Source organism: Physella acuta, unplaced genomic scaffold (assembly GCF_028476545.2).
Source record: "Physella acuta isolate Inbredline_101_S28 unplaced genomic scaffold, ASM2847654v3 ptg001441l, whole genome shotgun sequence".
Taxonomy (NCBI): domain Eukaryota; kingdom Metazoa; phylum Mollusca; class Gastropoda; family Physidae; genus Physella; species Physella acuta.
The window spans coordinates 413,398-435,210 of NW_026732956.1; the positions used below are offsets into that span (position 1 = coordinate 413,398).

The following is a 21,813-nucleotide window of genomic DNA, read 5'->3' on the forward strand; positions in this document are numbered from 1 at the left end:
GTAGCACATCACACAATGTTGGAACTACCTGGGGTTGGGGGCGGCGATGCGTTGATTGTGGGACGGGAACACGTCCCTGCGCAGTTGGAAAAGTAATTGTCTTTCGGTTCTATTGGGAATCAATGAAAGACAGGGATGAGAGACAGACCATCAATTTCTGACTACACCGCGCTCACCACCCCACCGCTTCACAGTAAAAAAAAAATCAACTATAAAAATAGCTTTTTTTTTTTAAAAAAAAAAAAAGGAAAGAAAAAAACCAGTCCACCAGTGAAGATCGCGAAGTTTGAAAAAAAAAAAAAGAAAACCTAGAAGGCACTATCGGCACCTGCTAATTAAATTTTCTTACAAGCAATCGTCGAGGGAGTGATTTCCTCGCTAACATCATGTCACGGAAACGTTTTAGAGACTACCGTACATCTAACCTGCTGGGGTGGGGGGGGGGGGGGGGGGGGTAGAGATATGTAGTTTGTTGATATGTTGGAGATAACTGTCTTGATGACTATGTCGGGGGAGGGAGGAATCAAGATATGTGGTTTGTTGATGTGTTATAGATAAGTTTGCCGATGACTAAGTTCTGGGTATCTAAGTGGTGGGTAAAGTAGATACGGTCTGGATAATTTGCAAATACAGTGGTTCCAAAATGAGTGTGTCAGATGACGTTATTATGTGTAAAAAAGTGGGGATGAATTAGTGTGTGGATATATAAAATGTAGGTGTGCAAAACATTATTGTGTGTAAGATTTAGATGTGTAGAAGATTTAATTAGTATGATGTAGATGTGTTAGACGTAGATGTGCTTATGTGTAAGACGCAGGTATATGTAAGGCACGGGTATATGTAAGACGCACATACCTGTAAGACGCAGGTATGTGTAAGATGCAGGTACATGTAAGATGCAGGTCTATGTAAGACGCAGGTATATGTAAGGCGCAGGTATGTGTAAGGCGCAGGTATGTGTAAGATGCAGGTACATGTAAGACAGGTATGTGTAAGATGCAGGTATGTGTAAGACGCGGGTACATGTAAGACGCAAGTATGTGTAAGATGAAGGTATGTATAAGACGCAGGTATATGTAAGATGTATTTATGTGATAAGTTGTTGTGTAAGTTGTAGTTCTATGCAATACGAATGGATCGAGTCGTGTAAACAGTAATCTACCAATACCAACATCTGTAATGTTTAACTTTTAATATCCTTTACATTAAAATGCATCGCGGTCGTTTTGTAATACAACTACAGCCTGATATTAACGTTCCCTCCAAGGAGAAATGGGTAGTCTACAACATGCGCGGTGTTCTACAAGTCTTATACGAGGAAAGGACCGCGCAGTTTAAAGTTATATGTTAACATCTGTTCTACATTTCCACAAATGTCCATAGAATATAAGACATCACCACGTCCTCATGGGTATGAGTTTCTTACAATACGCCTACCTAGTCTTGTTATTTGACATTATGAACATGTTGCTTCAACAGTGACATTGGGGAAAACACCTTATTTTTTGCCTGCACCTATCTAACCCCCCCCCCCCTTCCTCCTTTGGTATCTGGTTACACCTAATGGTGGTATCTCTCTTGGACACCTTACCCTGAAACAAAAGCGAGACGCGGGGTAGCGTCTGACGTCCTAGAGAAACTAGAAACCTCATCTTTAGTTTGGCCCGTATGTATGAAACCCGGCGTGGAAGGTTCCGTACACTTCCCTCCAGTCCGACCCCCGTAAGTGTCGACCCGAATGGTTTGTGACGTGGGGCCGCCTGTTGATGAAGTGGGAAACGATGCACAGCGGGAAGCAAACTCGAGTCTATCATGGCAGGCCGCGCTGGTGGAGCAGGAATGTGCGCACGGCGAGTCGCGCGCCGGCCACCGGGACGCGGGACGGGGGACTTGAAGAAAGCTTGTCCGCCACTGGCAGTCAAACGAAACCTCGGTAGGCCTGGCTGGTAAACTTAGGGCAGGCGCGGATATACACACAACTGTTGGTTGGATGGATTGCTTTCTACAGCAGCCGGGCCGATAACGTCATGCAGTTAGACAGTAAGTCAGGACTCTGTTGTTTTGATTACACCTGTCGTTAAAGTAATGTCATTGTTGTTTTCATTCTGGACATTACACCTGTCGTTAAAGTAATGTCATTGTTGTTTTCATTCTGGGCATTACACCTGTCGTTAAAGTAATGTCACTGTTGTTTTTCTTCAGGTCATTACACCTTGTCTTTAAAGTACTTACATATCACACCTTGTCTTTAAAGTACTTACATATCACACCTTGTCTTTAAAGTACTTACATATCACACATTCTTTAAATTACTTATATCACACCTTGTCTTTGAAGTACTTACATATCACACCTTGTCTTTACTTACATATCACACCTTGTCTTTAAAGTACTTACATATCACACCTTGTATTTAAGTACTTACATATCACACCTTGTCTTTAAAGTACTTACATATCACACCTTGTCTTTGAGTACTTACATATCACACCTTGTCTTTAAGTACTTACATATCACACCTTGTCTTTAAAGTACTTACATATCACACCTTGTCTTTAAAGTACTTTATCACACCTATTCTTTAAAGTACTTACATATCACACCTAGTCTTAAAAGTACTTACATATCACACCTAGTCTTAAAAGTACTTACATATCACACCTTGTCTTAAAAGTACTTACACATCACACCTTGTCTTAAAAGTACTTACATATCACACCTTGTCTTAAAAGTACTTACATATCACACCTTGTCTTAAAAGTACTTACATATCACACCTTGTCTTTAAAGTACTTACATCACACCTTGTCTTAAAAGTACTTACATATCACACCGTGTCTTTAAAGTACTTACATATCACACCTTGTATTTAAAGTACTTACATATCACACCTTGTCTTTAAAGTACTTACATATCACACCTTGTCTTTAAAGTACTTTATCACACCTAGTCTTAAAAGTACTTACATATCACACCTAGTCTTAAAAGTGTTATATGTAACACCTTGTCTTTTAAGAGTCGTCTTTATAGAGTTCTAAGAACGCTAATTTACTATCTCTATACAGCTGGAGCCTCTTTTATTGGTTTCATATATCACTAACTAGTCTACTCAGTGTAACAACAGTGTAAATCTATGCCACGGAGTGAACTGTTACCTGTGCTTCATGTGTCTTCACATGAATAATATTACATTAGGCATCGCTATACATACTGGTTGATTATGTCTTTAGATAACGATTATTAGTGTATCGATTATTCTTACATCAAGCTAAGCGTAGCTCAGGTAGAGTAAGGCTAAACAAACTGCCGGGACAGATTAGGATTATTACAGTAGGTAATAGATAGGTATAATGGGTGCTCTGCCGTTAGGATCGGTGATAAACAAAACACAGCAACACGTGAACAAACTAGTTGGAGTATTTCCGTACATCGCTGTACAGCACACATAGAACAAAGTACCGGGGATTACAGTTTAAGTTAGGACCAACTAAGGTATATACTAAGATATAAACTCTAACGACGGTAAACATTGGATAACAACAAGCGGCGGTTAGTTTACTGGGTGTACAAAAACCCTGCGTATCATGTAAAACTAGGATTGTCTTAGCACGTCCTGGAATCATACAGCGTTGTTGTTCAGTCAGTCCTGATATTTACACTAATTAACTCCCCTGGCTACTGGCATTTTACCACCGCCCTGCCTCTCCCTGCAGGAGCATAACCTTTTGTTATGTAGCCGGCACCCACCTCTGTCATACAACAAACAGAGCTTCTCACTATAACCTTTTGTTGTGTAGCCGGCACCCACGTCTGTCATACAACATACAACAAACAGAGCTTCTCACTATAACCTTTTGTTGTGTAGCCGGCATCCACGTCTGTCATACAACATACAACAAACAGAGCTTCTCACTATAACCTTTTGTTGTGTAGCCGGCACCCACGTCTGTCATACAACATACAACAAACAGAGCTTCTCACTATAACCTTTTGTTGTGTAGCCGGCATCCACGTCTGTCATACAACATACAACAGACAGAGTTTCTCACTATGACCTTTTGTTGTGTAGCCGGCATCCACGTCTGTCATACAACATACAACAAACAGAGCTTCTCACTATAACCTTTTGTTGTGTAGCCGGCACCCACGTCTGTCATACAACATACAACAAACAGAGCTTCTCACTATAACCTTTTGTTATGTAGCCGGCATCCACGTCTGTCATACAACATACAACAAACAGAGCTTCTCACTATAACCTTTTGTTGTGTAGCCGGCACCCACGTCTGTCATACAACATACAACAAACAGAGCTTCTCACTATAACCTTTTGTTGTGTAGCCGGCACCTATCCCACAAGCTGTATCGTGTTATTAAAAATATTGCATCATTAAATATGGAAAAAAAAATTTAACGCTGTAAATTATTGTAAAACATACAGATCTTCCATCCGTAATAAGTGTCTGTATAAGTTACTTTGGGGGGGGGGGGGGGGGGGGGGGAGAGGAGGAGGAGGGGGGTGTGGTTATTTCAATAAAGCTACGGTCTACAATGAGCATACCGATGGTTTGAAATGCTAAAAGAAAAACGAAGGCCACAAAAAACATGATTAGCAAAGATAAAGATCTCCCCCCATTAATGTTTAAGTGCGGGAACATTAGAGAGACGAGCTCTGATTGGCTGAAAAAACTCCATGTCCTGCATGTCATGTGCTAATAACGCTAGACCTACTCTAAATCAAAGCCTACCCCCCCCCCCCCCCGACACGAAATATAATTTACATAGAAAATATATACTTTACCCCCCCCCCCCCTCCCCCCAAACAAAATAGATTTTATATTTTAAAAAATATATACCTTTGCTCATCCCCCCCTCCCCCCAGGAGAAAACATGTACAAGTAACACTGATCTGAACCATGCTGCATTAACAAAACTACATTTGAATTATTCATGTTTTTACAAGCATGTTGATTATGTTTTGCAATAGCGGATAAAGTTTGCCTGAAATTCTGCTCGGCATAATTCAATTTCAACGTAATTTTTTTTTACCGAAAGCCCAACATGCTGAATATTTTTTTCAATGCCAAAGCTTTTTTTTTAAAGTTCTGTGTTAAAACTAAATGTAGGGACGAAGCAGGTCCCTAGATACCCCTATACGTTTGTTAAATTGAAATATCAGATATTACGACGGTAATAACACGGAGAGATAGGATTGATAGAACATTCAAATTACATTCAAATTACATTGGAAGTGAGGAAGCGGAAAGGGGAAATAACCAGAGGTTAGCACGAGACAGTGTCTTTGTATTTCTGATAGCGCGGATACAATATTTCATAATGTAAACATTGGGGCATCTTCTTACAATACTTGCAATCAATGGCGTAGCTAGGATGGGGCGGCAATTTTTTGAAAGTATACAGGGGGCCTACTTTGAAGGGCTTCAGAAAAAAAATTCTTGCTACGTGCGCCATAACGCATAGCTACGCCACTGCCCGGGCGCCATAACGTATAGCTACGCCACTGCCCGGGCGCCACAGCGTGTGGCTACGCCACTGCCCGGGCGCCATAACGTGTAGCTGCCCGGGCGCCACAACGTGTAGCTGCCCGGGCAAAAGAATGTGTAACTCCACCGCTGCATAGAGTGCTCTGTACACAAACGTTTGGTTGGGTCCCCCCAACAACACTGAGGAAGGAATTAGACGCTGTCTTCTTATTTATCTGAGCAAACACGGCGAGGACGGCCATTAGTTTACAGTTACTCGTGTTAAACTAACTCAGCGGTACCTCGCCAAGAAACACAGCAGTACCAGCATGGTAGCGTTACACGTCTCTACCGGCATGACGGCCGCGTAAACAGCTAACTTTCGCGTACCTTTAGATGTCAGCAAACAGGTAACTTTCGCGTTTATTTAGATGTCAGCAAACAGGTAACTTTCGCGTTTATTTATGTCAGCAAACAGGTAACTTTCGCGTTTATTTAGATGTCAGCAAACAGGTAACTTTCGCGTTTATTTAGATGTCAGCAAACAGGTAACTTTCGCGATTATTTAAATGTCAGCAAACAGGTAACTTTTGCGTTTATTTATGTCAGCAAACAGGTAACTTTCGCGTTTATTTATGTCAGTAAACAGGTAACTTTTGCGTTTATTTAATGTCAGCAAACAGGTAACTTTCGCGTTTATTTATGTCAGCAAACAGGTAACTTTCGCGTTTATTTATGTCAGCAAACAGGTAACTTTCGCGTTTATTTAGATGTCAGCAAACAGGTAACTTTCACGTTTATTTAGATGTCAGCAAACAGGTAACTTTCGCGTTTATTTAGATGTGAGCAAACAGGTAACTTTCACGTTTATTTAGATGTCAGCAAACAGGTAACTTTCGCGTTTATTTAAATGTCAGCAAACAGGTAACTTTCGCGTTTGTTTATGTCAGCAAACAGGTAACTTTCGCGTTTATTTATGTCAGTAAACAGGTAACTTTCACGTTTATTTAAATGTCACTTAACAGGTAACTTTCACGTTTATTTAAATGTCACTTAACAGGTAACTTTCACGTTTATTTAAATGTCACTTAACAGGTAACTTTCACGTTTATTTAAATGTCACTTAACAGGTAACTTTCACGTTTATTTAAATGTCACTTAACAGGTAACTTTCGCGTTTATCTAGATGTCAACAAATAAGTAACTTCTTGTTATATGAGAGCTTACGGATAACTTTCGCATCAATTTGGTTCTCAGAAAATATGTAGCTTGTGAGTTTCTTTAAATTATCAAACAGGTAACCAAAGCGTTCATGATCTTTGCCTTTTTCCTGCAGGCAACCCCATGTCAGTCTCTGTGGTACAGCACCTCGTGAACACATATGATGCTATACAACGTCAAGCACAATGAAGCGCTTCAGTGCCCCGGCATCCGTCCACCCGGACCCGTCCCGCCCGCCGGATGACGACGACAGCGACGCCAGCTTGAGCGACGGCAGCAAAAAGGTCAAGACCGCCCAGTCGTTCGAGTCCCTGTTCAACAGCGAGTCCCTGAGCGACATCATCCTGGACGTCAACGCTGGCGAGTCCGTGTTCCACGCGCACAAGATGATCGTCGGCCTCAAGAGCGAGCGTCTGGCCGCGCTCATCACCAGCACGGCCACGGCGCCGGCCGACAACAGCAGCAAGCCCGTCCTGCATCTGCTGGAGGCCCCGGAGTGCAGCGCCGTCTTCAGCCGGTTCCTCTACTTCATCTACAGCGGCGCCGTCTGGCTCCACCGGGACTACGTCGTGCCGCTCTTCAAGCTCTCGGTCAAGTACGGGGTCAACGCCCTCGCCACGCACTGCGAGAACTACATCGGTCAGCTCCTGGGCAAATGTCTCAACGCCGAGAGCAACCCGCCCGCGACCCTTCCGGTCAGCACGGTGATTGACCTGTACGAGGAGGACGTCTACCGCGAGGAAACCAAAAAAGCGGCGTTTGCTGTGGTGGCGCGGCGTTTTGTGGAGCTGATCGGCAGTGACCGGTGGATTACCTGCAGGTGGAACACTGTCAGAGACCTGCTGCGGTACGACGACTGCCTGTGTGAGGAGAATCTAATTCTAGTCGCCGCCACCGACTGGATGAAGAAAAACAGACTGCAGGATAAAAACCGGATACAGGAAATTTTAGCATCGATCCGGTACCCTCGCCTGCCGAGGCGGGTACTGTACCACCTGTACACCACGGCCAGCTTCAAGAACTTCCCCCAGGTCCAAGACCTAATCGAGTCGGCTATCAGGTACCACTGCTTCAAAGACGTGCCCGAGGCACAGGGCGAGTTCCTCGGCTTGCAGTACCGCTCACGCGGCAAGAAAAGCCGGCACACGGTGTGTGGGGGTGAGACCTGCCCCCCACACCAACAGACCTGGCACCTGGAGACCTGCTCACAGACGTTAGCGGAAGATTTCAACGACAACATAGCCGAGGTGAGCAACAGCCGGGACGTCAACTCCAACAGCCACCACTCGCCACACACGTGCCACACCAGCAGACATTTCCACCACAACCGGCAGTGTGGGCACCATGCAGGCGGGGCATGTCCCAGCGCCATCACTTCCTCCATTCACAGCTCCCCCATAGCAGCAGTACAGCCGCGTGTAGTGTGTCAAACTTTGTGTGATAGCGACACACCCGACAGTGTATTACACACACACACCCAAGTGTGACACGCCTCAAGTAGGAGTTTCCAAAAAAACCGACTATTTACGACACAACCAAATCTGCCTACTTTTAAGTCAAGTGTGAGTGATACGCCAAACAAAATCTGGATATCTTACATGGATAAAATGGATTGCTTGACTTACTTGATGGATAAAATAGTTTGCTTTATAATTGTTAGATAAAATGGATTGCTTGACAGTTGCTGAATGATTTGGATTTATTGACTTGGTTGCTGTTAATTTTAATTGAACTAGCTGTTTGTGGTGTTGAAAGCTATGTAGTGATATCAATGTTTGACAGGCTTTATGTGATATATAAGCTGGTTGTGAGCTTTTAGTCACTCTCCTTTTAAGACTAGCTAGGCAGCTGTAAGCCTCTAGCTAGGCAGCTGTAAGGCTCTAGCTAGACAGCTGTAAGGCTCTAGCTAGGTCGCTTTAAGGCTCTAACTAGGAAGCTGTAAGGCTCTAGCTAGGCAGCTAAAAAGGCTAGTTAGCTATGAGTGAGCTAGCCATACCTGTAAATGGTTAGCTAGCTGTAAAGGCCTAGCTAGCAACACCTGTAGGGGGCTAGCTATGTAGCTAAAAGGGCTAGCTAGACAGCTGTGATGGTCTAGCTAGGAAGCTAAAAAGGCTAGTAAGGCAGCTGTAATGGGCTAGCTATGCTTGTAAAGGAGCCAGACTTGCCAAGACTGTATATTTAGTTCCATGAGACAATTTAGATATATGTATATGTGATAATTTTTAAAGTGTTTCACAAAGTATTTTATTTATGGCTATTGTGATGAAGACACTTTGTCCAAACGGGCCAACATTTTGATGTTTATTCACTCAGTTGAAATTAGCGTGTTAATCATTTCCTGCTTTCACTGGTTTAGACATTTAGATATTTAAATAAAATGATACAATTTACTTCTGATTTGTATATTTTTAGTATGGTTACTTTGTTTATTTAACAAGAAAAATCAGGGATGTACAAAATGCGTTACCTGTTGGCCTATAAGAATGAACATGACCTATTTGAACTCAAAGAAAGAACATGAACTACTTGAATTAGAAGAAAGAATGTGACCTGCTTTAGCTAGAAGAAAGTACATGGCATGTTTGAGCTAGAAGAAAGAACATTACCTATCTGAACGAGAAAGAAGAACATGACCTGTTGGTCTATAAGAAAGAACAAGACCTACTTGAACTAGAAGAAAGAAAACGACCCATGTGAATTAGAATAAAGAATATGACCTACTTGAATTAGAAAGAGCATGACCTATTTGAACGAAAAGAAAGGACATGACCTTTTGGTCTATAAGAAATAACATGAGTTGTTTGACCTAGAAGAAAGAACATGACCCATTTGAACTAGAATAAAGAACATGACCTATTTGACCTGTTTGAACTAGAAGAAAGAATATGAACTTTTTGAATTAGAAGTAAGAACATGACATGTTGGTCTATAAGAAAGAACACGACCTGTTGAAACAGAAGCGAGAACATGCATGTAGTACAGTGATCAAATGACACGTACAAACGGTGCAGATGGAGCAAATTGTCTAAACCCCAGCCACCACGAGCATCAAGCACACAGCACATGCAGCGTCTGACGCTGTAAACAAAATGCTAGCCGAGATGCCCATGGGAAAAGATCCAGTAGGTTGTAACCTTACACCAGCAGACACATAGGGGGAGGACACATGCTGTGCTGCAGCAATGACAGGCTAATGCTGCTAGTCAATGCCACAATTTTCTTAGAGGTCGTCTATAAAAGACAACACACACCCAAAGGGGAAGACAGAGGGGGGATGGTGGAGAAATTGTGATGTAGCGTGTACTGTGTATTTCGTAAGAATGTTTTTTTTTTTTTTAAAACAAGATAATTTCTGTTCGAAGTATAGTTATTTTAGAGTGAGGGGCTAGCAATTTGTAACGTCAGCAAGGAAGAAAGTAGTCAGGATCTTTGGGATGTCGTGAGTGGGTGGGGGGGGGGGGGAGATGGGGAAACCCTCTAAAGTGGTGTGGAGTCATTTATGGATGCCTCCACCCCTAACTATAGTCAAGGTAGCCTCATGATCCAGTCACATGGTTTTTGTAAAACTGTGCCAGTCACGTGATTTTAAATGGTGCCATAGCGCGGGGCGTGTCACGTGACTCCATGTTCGGAGCTATATTTCATCTCGATTATAGGCCGCTTCACAATCAACGTCTTCCACAAACAGGTATTTAACTGGGTCCGTCTCCCCCGTCCCCCCAGTCAACACGGCGATCCTCACCGCAACCCCATAGCTGCGGGGCAACATCCGGGTAGTTAACCCCAGCCCCCATCAAGGTACGGGTATTTAACAATGTGAAGAGGGCAGGTAACATGATCAATTATCGGTGCCCCCATCAGTCAGTAAAACGTCTTCCCTCTCCACCCACCCTTTCCCCCCCCCCCCCTCTACCTACACCAACCTTCCTTCTCTCGTCTGCTCCATCTTGCTCCAGTCGAACATCATCAACGATATTTTTTAAGCTGTTTTACGACTGCTTCACAACGCAGAGGATGAGTTATCTAACGCTGATGGTAAAATAGTCGTTTTTAAATAGTCAAGTAGCAAAATGTTGCGTTATGTTTTGCAAGCTTGTTCTTGAAGCTGTAGCATTTCAGAAGTATTTGAATAAATACGTGATGATTTGAGAAAAGTAGGTGTAATTGTAAATTGTAGCAGTAAGTGTGTGTAAGTAGCAAACTTGATTGCTAGAAACTTGTGCTAACAGCAATGTAACTAGTAGCAAACGTGTGTGTTAGAAACATGTGTTAACAGCAATAGGTGAAAGCTAGTAGCAAACTTGATTGCTAGATACATATGCTAACAGCAATGTAGCTAGTAGCAAACGTGAGTGTTAGAAACATGTGCAAACAGCAATAGGTGAAAGCTAGTAGCAAACTTGATTGCTAGATACATGTGCTAACAGCAATGTAGCTAGTAGCAAACGTAAGTGTTAGAAACATGTGCAAACAGCAATAGGTGAAAGCTAGTAGCAAACGTGAGTGCCAGAAACATGTGCTAACAGCAATGTAACTAGTAGCAAACGTGTGCTGCCAGCAAGCGTGTACTAGCAGTAATGTTGTAACAAAGTTTTCCAGCGCATGATATATGTTAAGGGTGAAAAAATTCGAGATCCATTAAAGTCTAGATGAAGTTTTAACATCAGCCCCATTTATCTAAGTGCTGGCAATCAACTGGGCGTTTCTTTAAAACATGTCGTGTCCAGGGGGACTAGCTCGCTGTTCTTGGGTTACCAGTGGTTCTCATTTCTCGAACTACCCCGGACCAATTTCATTTCTAGACCCAGTGGTTCTTACCTCTCGACCCAGACAGGCCAGGTAAAAGCTCATGTCTAAACGCAACCCCGGTCTAATATCATTACACAACCCAACCCAGGTCCAATCTCATTACACGAGCCAACCCAGGTCCAATCTCATTACACGAGCCAACCCAGGTCCAATCTCATTACACGACCCATCCAAGGTCCAATCTCATTACACGACCCAACCCAACCCAGGTCCAATCTCATTACACGAGCCAACCCAGGTCCAATCTCATTACACGAGCCAACCCAACCCAGGTCCAATCTCATTTCACGACCCAACCCAGGTCCAATCTCATTACACGACCCAACCCAGGTCCAATCTCATTACACGAGCCAACCCAACCCAGGTCCATTCTCATTACACAACCCAGGTCCAATCTCATTACACGAACCAACCCAGGTCCAATCTCATTACACGACCCAACCCAGGTACAATCTCATTACACGACCCAACCCAGGTCCAATCTCATTACACGACCCAACCCAGGTCCATTCTGATTACACAACCCAGGTCCAATCTCATTACACGAACCAACCCAGGTCCAATCTCATTACACGACCCAACCCAGGTACAATCTCATTACACGACACAACCCAGGTACAATCTCATTACACGACCCAGGTCCAATCTCATTACACGAACCAACCCAGGTCCAATCTCATTACACGACCCAACCCAGGTACAATCTCATTACACGACACAACCCAGGTACAATCTCATTACACGACACAACCCAGGTACAATCTCATTACACGACCCAACCCAGGTCCAATCTTATTACACGACCCAGGTCCAATCTCATTACACGACCCAACCCCAATCTCATTACACGACCCAACCCAACCCAATCTCATTTTCCCCAGCCCACCATCTTGCCCTCATGCTCTGACACTTTCTTTCTTCTTTAATCTCATTAAAAATGTCAAGATTTTCTGGTCAGATCATTAATTAAAACATTTTTTTTAAAATGTCCCTGAACTTTTTTTTTAAAACAATCCCGTCCCCACCCACCCCCCTGGCGTCATGTTACAAATGCACATTTCAAAGAACCCAAGCTGAGAAAACGAGCCAGAAAAAAAAGAAGCACAAAGTCATATTTGCCGGTCCTATATCCCAGGGTTTACTGGCGTCATAACGAGGAGCAGATTGACTGCAACACGACACTGAGGGCTAGCGGTGGCGGGCTTTACTGATCAATTATACAACAATGGATTCGGGCCCGCACGTGTGGGAGATAGTTGTATCGTGGTCCACCGCTAGAACAAATAAAAAACTCGCGATGGAAAAAGATAGCCGGAATTATCCCCCCCTCCCCTGGTGTATATATACCTTCCGCTATAGCCACAGAGGCTTTTAAAAAAAATAGTTTTCTGTTATCCTTGGTTTTTTTCCCCTTCTCCCAGTAGGTTGTCTGCCCTTGTGTGGGTCTACTGGCCTGTGATGAAAACAATCAAGGTTCAATTTTTTTTGCTCTGCGGTGCATGATTCTTTTTGTGACCTCGCCTGTACGTTTATATATTCACATTCAAATGTCAAGCTCGGTGCATTTAAAATGTGAATAAAGGGAGAATAAAGAATCTTGGGTTTTTTTTTCAACTTCATAAAACATCGCTGGTTGAATAACATCTAAGCAATTTTTTTTAATGAATTCAAGGTGGGGAATAAATAAACCTACCGTCAGTAATTATCTATTCTATACTCAAGGGGCGTAGAGATGGCATTAAATATTTCAATAAAGTAGATAACAAAAATGTTTTTAAATTTAAATCTTTCGTCCAAAACACAACACAAAACGGCGCTGGATGCGACGAGGAAAAATCTTGGATGTTTCTGTAGCTCTAGCGATGTCTACGTTTCTATGTTAAAACCTGCTAGGCCGAGGGTAAAGAAAAGGTTGGGGGGGGGGGTGAACTGCTTGCATACTTGACATGGCTATGTACAAACAAACTGGGGGCTGACCCTTGTGTACACTTTTAGATGTGTACAAACATAAACTTGTAGCCCGGGCAAACAAAGCGCCCCCACGTGATGGGGCGGAGGGAGGCAGGGAGGGGGGGGGGGGGGTGTCCATCCCATTAAGGAAATGAAACACGGAATCGGAATATCCTCCAGACAGCTTTGCCAAAGAAATTAAAACCTTACCAATGATAAACGAGAAGACGAAAACCAATCACAACTTTTGGCCCCGTTATGCAGGGGAGACTTTCTTTTTCCAATCAATCACTGAATCTAACAGGATGATTCATGCTTCACAATACACTTCATATAGGCAGCACGCAGCTTCAAACAATATCGCGCGTTATAATGTGTTAGCCCAGCCGGATCAATGGTGGACAATAAAAATACGTGGCTATTACATGGGCCGGCGACTAGCACTTACAGTACGGTATAGGACAATGGTAAACATAACCACTGCCATTACATCGGCGACTAGAGCTTACACTACGGTATAGGACAATGGTAAACATAACCACTGCCATTACATCGGCGACTAGAGCTTACACTACGGTATAGGACAATGGTAAACATAACCACTGCCATTACATCGGCGACTAGAGCTTACACTACGGTATAGGACAATGGTAAACATAACCACCGCCATTACATCCGCTGGTGTGGAAGTCACAACTGGTAGTAGTAGTTACATCATTGGACACAGCGACAATTGCTGTATCGTAGGGGCGTGGTAACCATAGTTATATGTTTACTAGACATGGTAACTATAGTTATATGTTTACTGGATACGGTAACCATAGTTATATGTTTACTGGATACGGAAACCATGGTTATATGCTTACTAGACACGGTAACCATAGTTATATATTTACTAGACATGGTAACCACAGTTATATGTTTACTAGACATGGTAACCACAGTTATATGTTTACTAGACATGGTAACCACAGTTACATGTTTACTAGACATGGTAACCACAGTTATATGTTTACTAGACATGGTAACCACAGTTATATGTTTACTAGACATGGTAACCACAGTTATATGTTTACTAGACATGGTAACCACAGTTATATGTTTACTAGACATGGTAACCACAGTTATATGTTTACTAGACATGGTAACCACAGTTATATGTTTACTAGACATGGTAACCACAGTTATATGTTTACTAGACATGGTAACCACAGTTATATGTTTACTGGATACGGTAACCATAGTTATATGTTTAGATGATATGACGACATGGCAACCATAGGGATATCACAAGACATGGCAACCATAGGGATATAATCACATGGCAACCATAGGGATATCACACGACATGGCAACCATAGGGATATAATCACATGGCAACCATAGGGATATCACACGACATGGCAACCATAGGGATATAATCACATGGCAACCATAGGGATATCACAAGACATGGCAACCATAGGGATATAATCACATGGCAACCATATGGATATCACACGACATGGCAACCATAGGGATATCACAAGACATGGCAACCATAGAGATATCACAAGACATGACAACCATAGGGATATCACAAGACATGACAACCATAGGGATATCACAAGACATGGCAACCATAGGGATATAATCACATGGCAACCATAGGGATATCACAAGACATGGCAACCATAGGGATATCACAAGACATGGCAACCATAGGGATATAATCACGTGGCAACCATATGGATATCACACGACATGGCAACCATAGGGATATAATCACATGGCAACCATATGGATATCACACGACATGGCAACCATAGGGATATAATCACATGGCAACCATAGGGATATAATCACATGGCAACCACAGGGATATAATCACATGGCAACCATATGGATATCACAAGACATGGCAACCATAGGGATATCACAAGACATGGCAACCATAGGGATATCACACGACATGGCAACCATAGGGATATCACAAGACATGACAACCATAGGGATATCACAAGACATGGCAACCATAGGGATATCACACGACATGGCAACCATAGGGATATAATCACATGGCAACCATAGGGATATCACAAGACATGGCAACCATAGGGATATCACAAGACATGGCAACCATAGGGATATCACACGACATGGCAACCATAGGGATATAATCAAATGGCAACCATATGGATATCACACGACATGGCAACCATAGGGATATCACACGACATGGCAACCATAGGGATATAATCACATGGCAACCATAGGGATATCACAAGACATGGCAACCATAGGGATATCACAAGACATGGCAACCATAGGGATATCACACGACATGGCAACCATAGGGATATAATCACATGGCAACCATAGGGATATCACAAGACATGGCAACCATAGGGATATCACAAGACATGACAACCATAGGGATATAATCACATGGCAACCATAGGGATATCACAAGACATGGCAACCATAGGGATATCACAAGACATGGCAACCATATGGATATCACACGACATGGCAACCATAGGGATATAATCACATGGCAACCATAGGGATATCACAAGACATGGCAACCATAGGGATATCACAAGACATGACAACCATAGGGATATCACAAGACATGGCAACCATAGGGATATCACAAGACATGGCAACCATAGGGATATCACACGACATGGCAACCATAGGGATATCACACGACATGACAACCATAGGGATATCACAAGGCATGGCAACCATAGGGATATCACAAGACATGACAACCATAGGGATATCACAAGACATGGCAACCATAGGGATATCACAAGACATGACAACCATAGGGATATCACAAGACATGGCAACCATAGGGATATCACAAGACATGGCAACCATAGGGATATCACAAGACATGGCAACCATAGGGATATCACAAGACATGACAACCATAGGGATATCACAAGACATGGCAACCATAGGGATATCACAAGACATGGCAACCATAGGGATATCACAAGACATGGCAACCATAGGGATATCACAAGACATGGCAACCATAGAGATATCACAAGACATGACAACCATAGGGATATCACAAGACATGACAACCATAGGGATATCACAAGACATGGCAACCATAAGGATATCACAAGACATGGCAACCATAGGGATATCACAAGACATGGCAACCATAGGGATATCACAAGACATGGCAACCATAGAGATATCACAAGACATGACAACCATAGGGATATCACAAGACATGACAACCATAGGGATATCACAAGACATGGCAACCATAAGGATATCACAAGACATGGCAACCATAGGGATATCACAAGACATGACAACCATATATACATCCCTGCATGTTAATCCTTGCTAAGCCTCTCGATCATTTTTGACCCCCTGAAACTTTCAACTACTGTCCCCACAGGATACATTAACAGAATCAAAGCCAGTGTCTGTTGGGAAAGTCCAAAGTAGATATTCTCAAAAGACTCAAAACTATATGACACGATTTGAAACTTGATAGTTATAACATAGATAGTTTATATAGGACACGAATTCAAACTTGATATTCATAACATACATAAACCAGTCGCTATATAACACTAATTCATACTTGATATACATAACATAAATAAACCAGTCTCTATATAAAACTAATTCAAACTTGATATACATAACATAAATAAACCAGTCTCTATATAATAGGCCTACTAATTTAAACTTGAGATACATAACATAAATAAACAAGTCTCTATAGGACAATTTTTAAAGCTGGATATTCAAATCATAAACCAGTCTCTCTAGAACAGGGGTCTCCAAACTACGGCCCGCGGGCCAGATGCGGCCCGCGAGGTCCTCTCATCCGGCCCGCGGAGATCTTTTAGTCCACGAAAAAAATCGTTTGTTGGTGATGGCTGAGGAACTTTGTTCAGAAAAATCATGACATGCCTGGAAACAAATTGGCCCCCGAACTGAAATTTGATAGTTAATGCGGCCCTCGGACTAAAAAGTTTGGAGACCCCTGCTCTAGAACATTATTTATAGCTTGTTATTCATAACATACATAGGACAAGATTTAGCGCTTGATATTCATAACATAAATAAACAAATCTCTATGATCCACGGTTTAAAAAAAAAATGTACAAGTAGATCTAGTTAGCAGACACAGCGGGAAGTATTAGTCATCCTGCCGTCTATACAACCCCTAATTGGACACCATGACGTGATATCATCGTCACGTGACACCAGTCTACCCACTGATTGGCCAACATCCACCGGTTTTAATACTGCATTAACCAAGTGCCGTATATTTACATAGCTGCTGGCCATGAAAAAAAAAAGACATTGATTTTTCAATCCCCAAGCCCGTGCAGATTAGAATCGCCTATGGCAGATTTGTTTATTGCCGTTTTAACGTTGATTGATCCCATACCGCTGGAGCAGGTCGACATTTCTAGTGACGCCAACTTGCCTGACATGTTCAGAGGAGAGTTTTAAAAAATACAACCTCGACATGTCCATAAAACAATCTCATTTGTTGATCCCATTGCTGGTTCATTTAAAAACAAAATGAATTGATATATGGCATGTTACTCTAATAAAGTATCGATACTTTTTATACAACCAACAATCGATTACTAGGTTATTCAACTTCATGATAAGTTCAAATACGCCTGGGTGAGTACATTTAACTCGCTCATCCAATACAGTGTCAAAAGAAACTAGTTATTTACCCAAACATTAAGACTCATTCAACAAGGCTCATTACAGTATCGCATCGAGGATATTTTCTGCCGGCGTCGATACTAACCTGATTAAGATAAGGGTTAGTGCAATAATAATGACCAGTATGGGGGTAGCGATATACACAAAACAACAATTACGAATACGCTCGACCGGGTTTTTACGATCCCCGATAACTCTTCATCCATTATGATATAGGGGTCCAAATGTGTTAGTCTAAACGTAAAACAGCCCTACAAAACCTAACCCTTACTCAAACGAATGCTGATGGTGTGTGTGTGGCTATAACTGTGGAGTAACCAAATCTACAGCTAACTGTATAAAGAACTTATCTTGAGCTCTAATATCGAGCAGCAGCGTGCGTGTCGTTAAGATAAACGCTAAAACGTGTCGGCGTTGTTGCGTTTAGGTTGTAACGCATCATAAAATCGATGGATTAACCAGGTTGGCTTCTAGCGAGGTTTTTTTTTTTTTAAATTACAATTTTTTTTTTAAACTGTCAGTGTGTAAATCTAATTGACTGGTGTGATCTTCAGAAGCTGAGGTCGTCTCCCCCCCCCCCTAACAGGGAGGGTGGGAAGTGTGGGGTGGGTGTATCACGCGGTGTGCAGGGATTGATTTTGTTCCCACCCCGGTCACGGTCCTGACATGATCAATGTTTACCGTGCAGCGGTACATGGTCCGTCGTGATCGATCGCTGACACCCGGCCCGGGGAGAGACTTGATGCGCATGGCAAGCTGCCATCGTTGGACGGGCCTGACGTGCAGACGATTGACCTCACGACCGCTCGACTAGGTGCCCGTGGAGGTATGCTGGGGGTGGTGGTAGCAGTGGTGTATTAGACCGATTGCATCACTGTAATGCCAGTTTAGGTTGGGAGGAGAAACAAATTCGTTGTTTGTTGTTGACAGTCCACATTAAACATTAGATAACATGACGGATTAATGAACAACAGATCTGTTCACTCAATGTTAAAACATGCAGGCTTGTCTTGTACAACACATGATTAACAGGAAAACAAAAAAAAAACGATAACGAGGAAACAACAAATAATAACGTGGAAACAATAAATTGGAAAAAAGATAAAAATGAGGAAACAAATGACAACGAAGAAAACAACAAATGATAACGAGGAAACAACAAATAATAACGAGGAAACAGAAAATGATAACGAGGAAACAAGAAATCTACCACGGCACCAAGTTCCACATCTCCCCGTGCCCCTTAGTTACCACATCTGCTTCTCATGCAACTAACACAATTATAAGACGATTTTCGACTCCCCGGTTACACCTTAACCAGAGAAACTTCGTATGGCTAGATTAGGACAGCTGCTATAGATCTTACACGACTATATGTAGGCCTATCTGCATTAGTTTTTATCTGTTTCAGATGTAACATAAATTTCTAGAAAAGTAAAAACGGGATCAATATTTTATTCCATATGCCACAGCACACGAATATAACAGTTCAAGTTACAGGATGAAAATATTAACGGATCATATCAAAGGAATGAACATTACTAAGAAAACATGAACACATCAGTGTAGCAATATTTTTTTTTAACGCCACCAGAATACAAAGGGGAAAAAATGGATTAAAGATAGAAGAACAGTACAGTAAAAGGCAACTAGTCGACTCGCCAGCAAGCACTGAAAAGAGATGTCAAAACGTGATTACTAAATACCTGATGTCTTCAGGTACCCGGAAAATGTGAAACCGAAAATTGCGCAAATATAAAAATGCGCAAATACAAATTACTAATACATTTCCACTTGGTCATTTCAAGAAAAAATGTTTATTATGCTACAATGTATCTGTAGTCTTTCTTAACGTCTTTAAATTATTGACTAAAAAAACAACTTCCTTGCACTCTTTTTTTGTGCTCAGTTATCGGCAGCGTATTTTTCCGTTGCGCATTTTTTTCCGATACCGTCTTTTCAATATACTATAGTGGCCAACGCTTGAGCTAGTAAACCTAATATTTTGAGTTTTAGTAAATAACGCTTTTCATCTTTTTAAAAAATTCCTTACTCATATACAATTTTTTAAGTTGTATTTGTCCAATGAGATTTATCCTGTCGACAACATTATAAATGAGGACGAGATCGATACAGAAGGGGGAATGGGTGGGGGACACGGACGTCAGTTCTATTCGATACAGTCCAAGATGTATTGGTGGCTGCGACAACTGTGGCCGGGACTTTGTTTTGTCTACGGCCCAGTCCTGGCTCAGCCCGCCATAAAACAATCGCCGCTAAAAGGTCCCCTAAAATAAATGTGTCACGCCCGCAGACACGGGCCACTTGCCCATGTAACTCTGTGTTTGGAATGTCTCCTCACACGGGCAATTAAAGACAATAAATAACCGTTCAGGCCAAACTCGCAGGCCGCGAGCACCGGCGACCTCCGGTTTTATTGGCCTATAATTCATCGCTCTGTCTACTCCGCCGTCCGTCTGTCTGCGTTATCATTACTCGGCCCGCTATGTCCGGAAAAGCCCGAACGCTAAACCAGTTGAAAAATTGTTTTCTTTTTAAGAAAGAGTAGTCCCCCCCCCCTCACCCCTACTCCACCGGACTGACGAGACGGAAGCGTCGAGACGCCCCGTGACAGGAAGACAAAGTTATCAATCAGCAATGAAAACCTTAATACATGTACAGGCTTGGGGGAAGGGGGAGGGGTTCGAGTGTTATAAAATTGCGTCACTCCGTAGTCTCGGCACGTCAGGGCGCCGACTAGGAAACGCCAGACCTTTTTTGTCTTCTTGGGAGAATTTTTTTTTTTTTTAGAAAGTGTCACAGTATTTTCTTTCTCTCTCTCTCTCTTGTTTTGTAAGGTAGTTAACTGGCGACCAGTGGCCAGCGAACGTGATAGATAAACTAGGACGTGTGAGATAGTACCTACCGTCCACTTGTAATCAATACGGTTGTTCGTTTTGTTTTTCAGGGTCAGCACATGAGATTGTAGATCTAGATCAGGGGTCTCCAAACTTTTCAGTCCGAGGGCCGCATTAACTATCAAATTTCAGTACGGGGGCCAGTTTCTTCCGGCATGTCCTTGATTTTTCTGCGCAAAGTTCCTCATCATCACCAACAAACGATTTTTCTTTGGACAGAAACATCTCCGCGGGCCGGATGAGAGGACTTCGCGGGCCGCATCCGGCCCGCGGGCCGTAGTTTGGAGACCCCTGATCTAGATGTTGGCATGAAAACCTCCCTTCTTCTTTATGTCAAGAGGCGCGCTAGCTGGCAGATATGTAAGGATTCTTCATCGATTCGAGGAGGGGGGAAGGGGGGTCATATGATAAAAGTCATGGGAAAAAAAAACACGAGTATGGGAAAATTTATCAAACTTCATATTTAGATTAACTTAAATGTGAATGTAAAAGTAAACAAAAATATATACATTTAGTAAAAGCTTCAGGTAAAAACTCAATGAGATCAAATTTACGGTCGAATAAATAGTTTCAGAGATCATTACAATATAAACAAATAACAATAGACAAAACAAAATACAAACAGGCCTACTCTAATGTAGACACACTGTTATGACAGGACAGCAAACATAAGCTAACAATATAAAAAACACTTCAATGACAAAATGCCGATGTGTATTTTT

General features: G+C 42.4%; 2 protein-coding genes across 6 annotated transcripts in view; one reads left to right on the forward strand and one right to left on the reverse strand.

Moving 5' to 3' along the window:
- The window catches only part of LOC131927817 (uncharacterized), a 51,321-nt gene that overhangs the window by 11,186 nt on the left and 18,322 nt on the right, over positions 1 to 21,813 (reverse strand). The gene's annotated exons all lie outside the window — the stretch shown is intronic.
- Positions 1,885 to 9,094, forward strand: LOC131927818 (BTB/POZ domain-containing protein 17). Its single transcript, XM_059283670.1, has 2 exons — positions 1,885 to 2,040; positions 6,820 to 9,094. The coding sequence occupies exon 2, from the start codon at positions 6,890 to 6,892 to the stop codon at positions 8,189 to 8,191; it is 1,302 nt and encodes a 433-aa protein (XP_059139653.1). The 5' UTR covers positions 1,885 to 2,040; positions 6,820 to 6,889; the 3' UTR covers positions 8,192 to 9,094.

What these genes read in the sequence shown, in the direction of transcription:
- LOC131927818 (XM_059283670.1), top strand. Translation starts at nt 6,890, where the DNA reads ATGAAGCGCTTCAGTGCCCCGGCATCCGTCCACCCGGACCCGTCCCGC.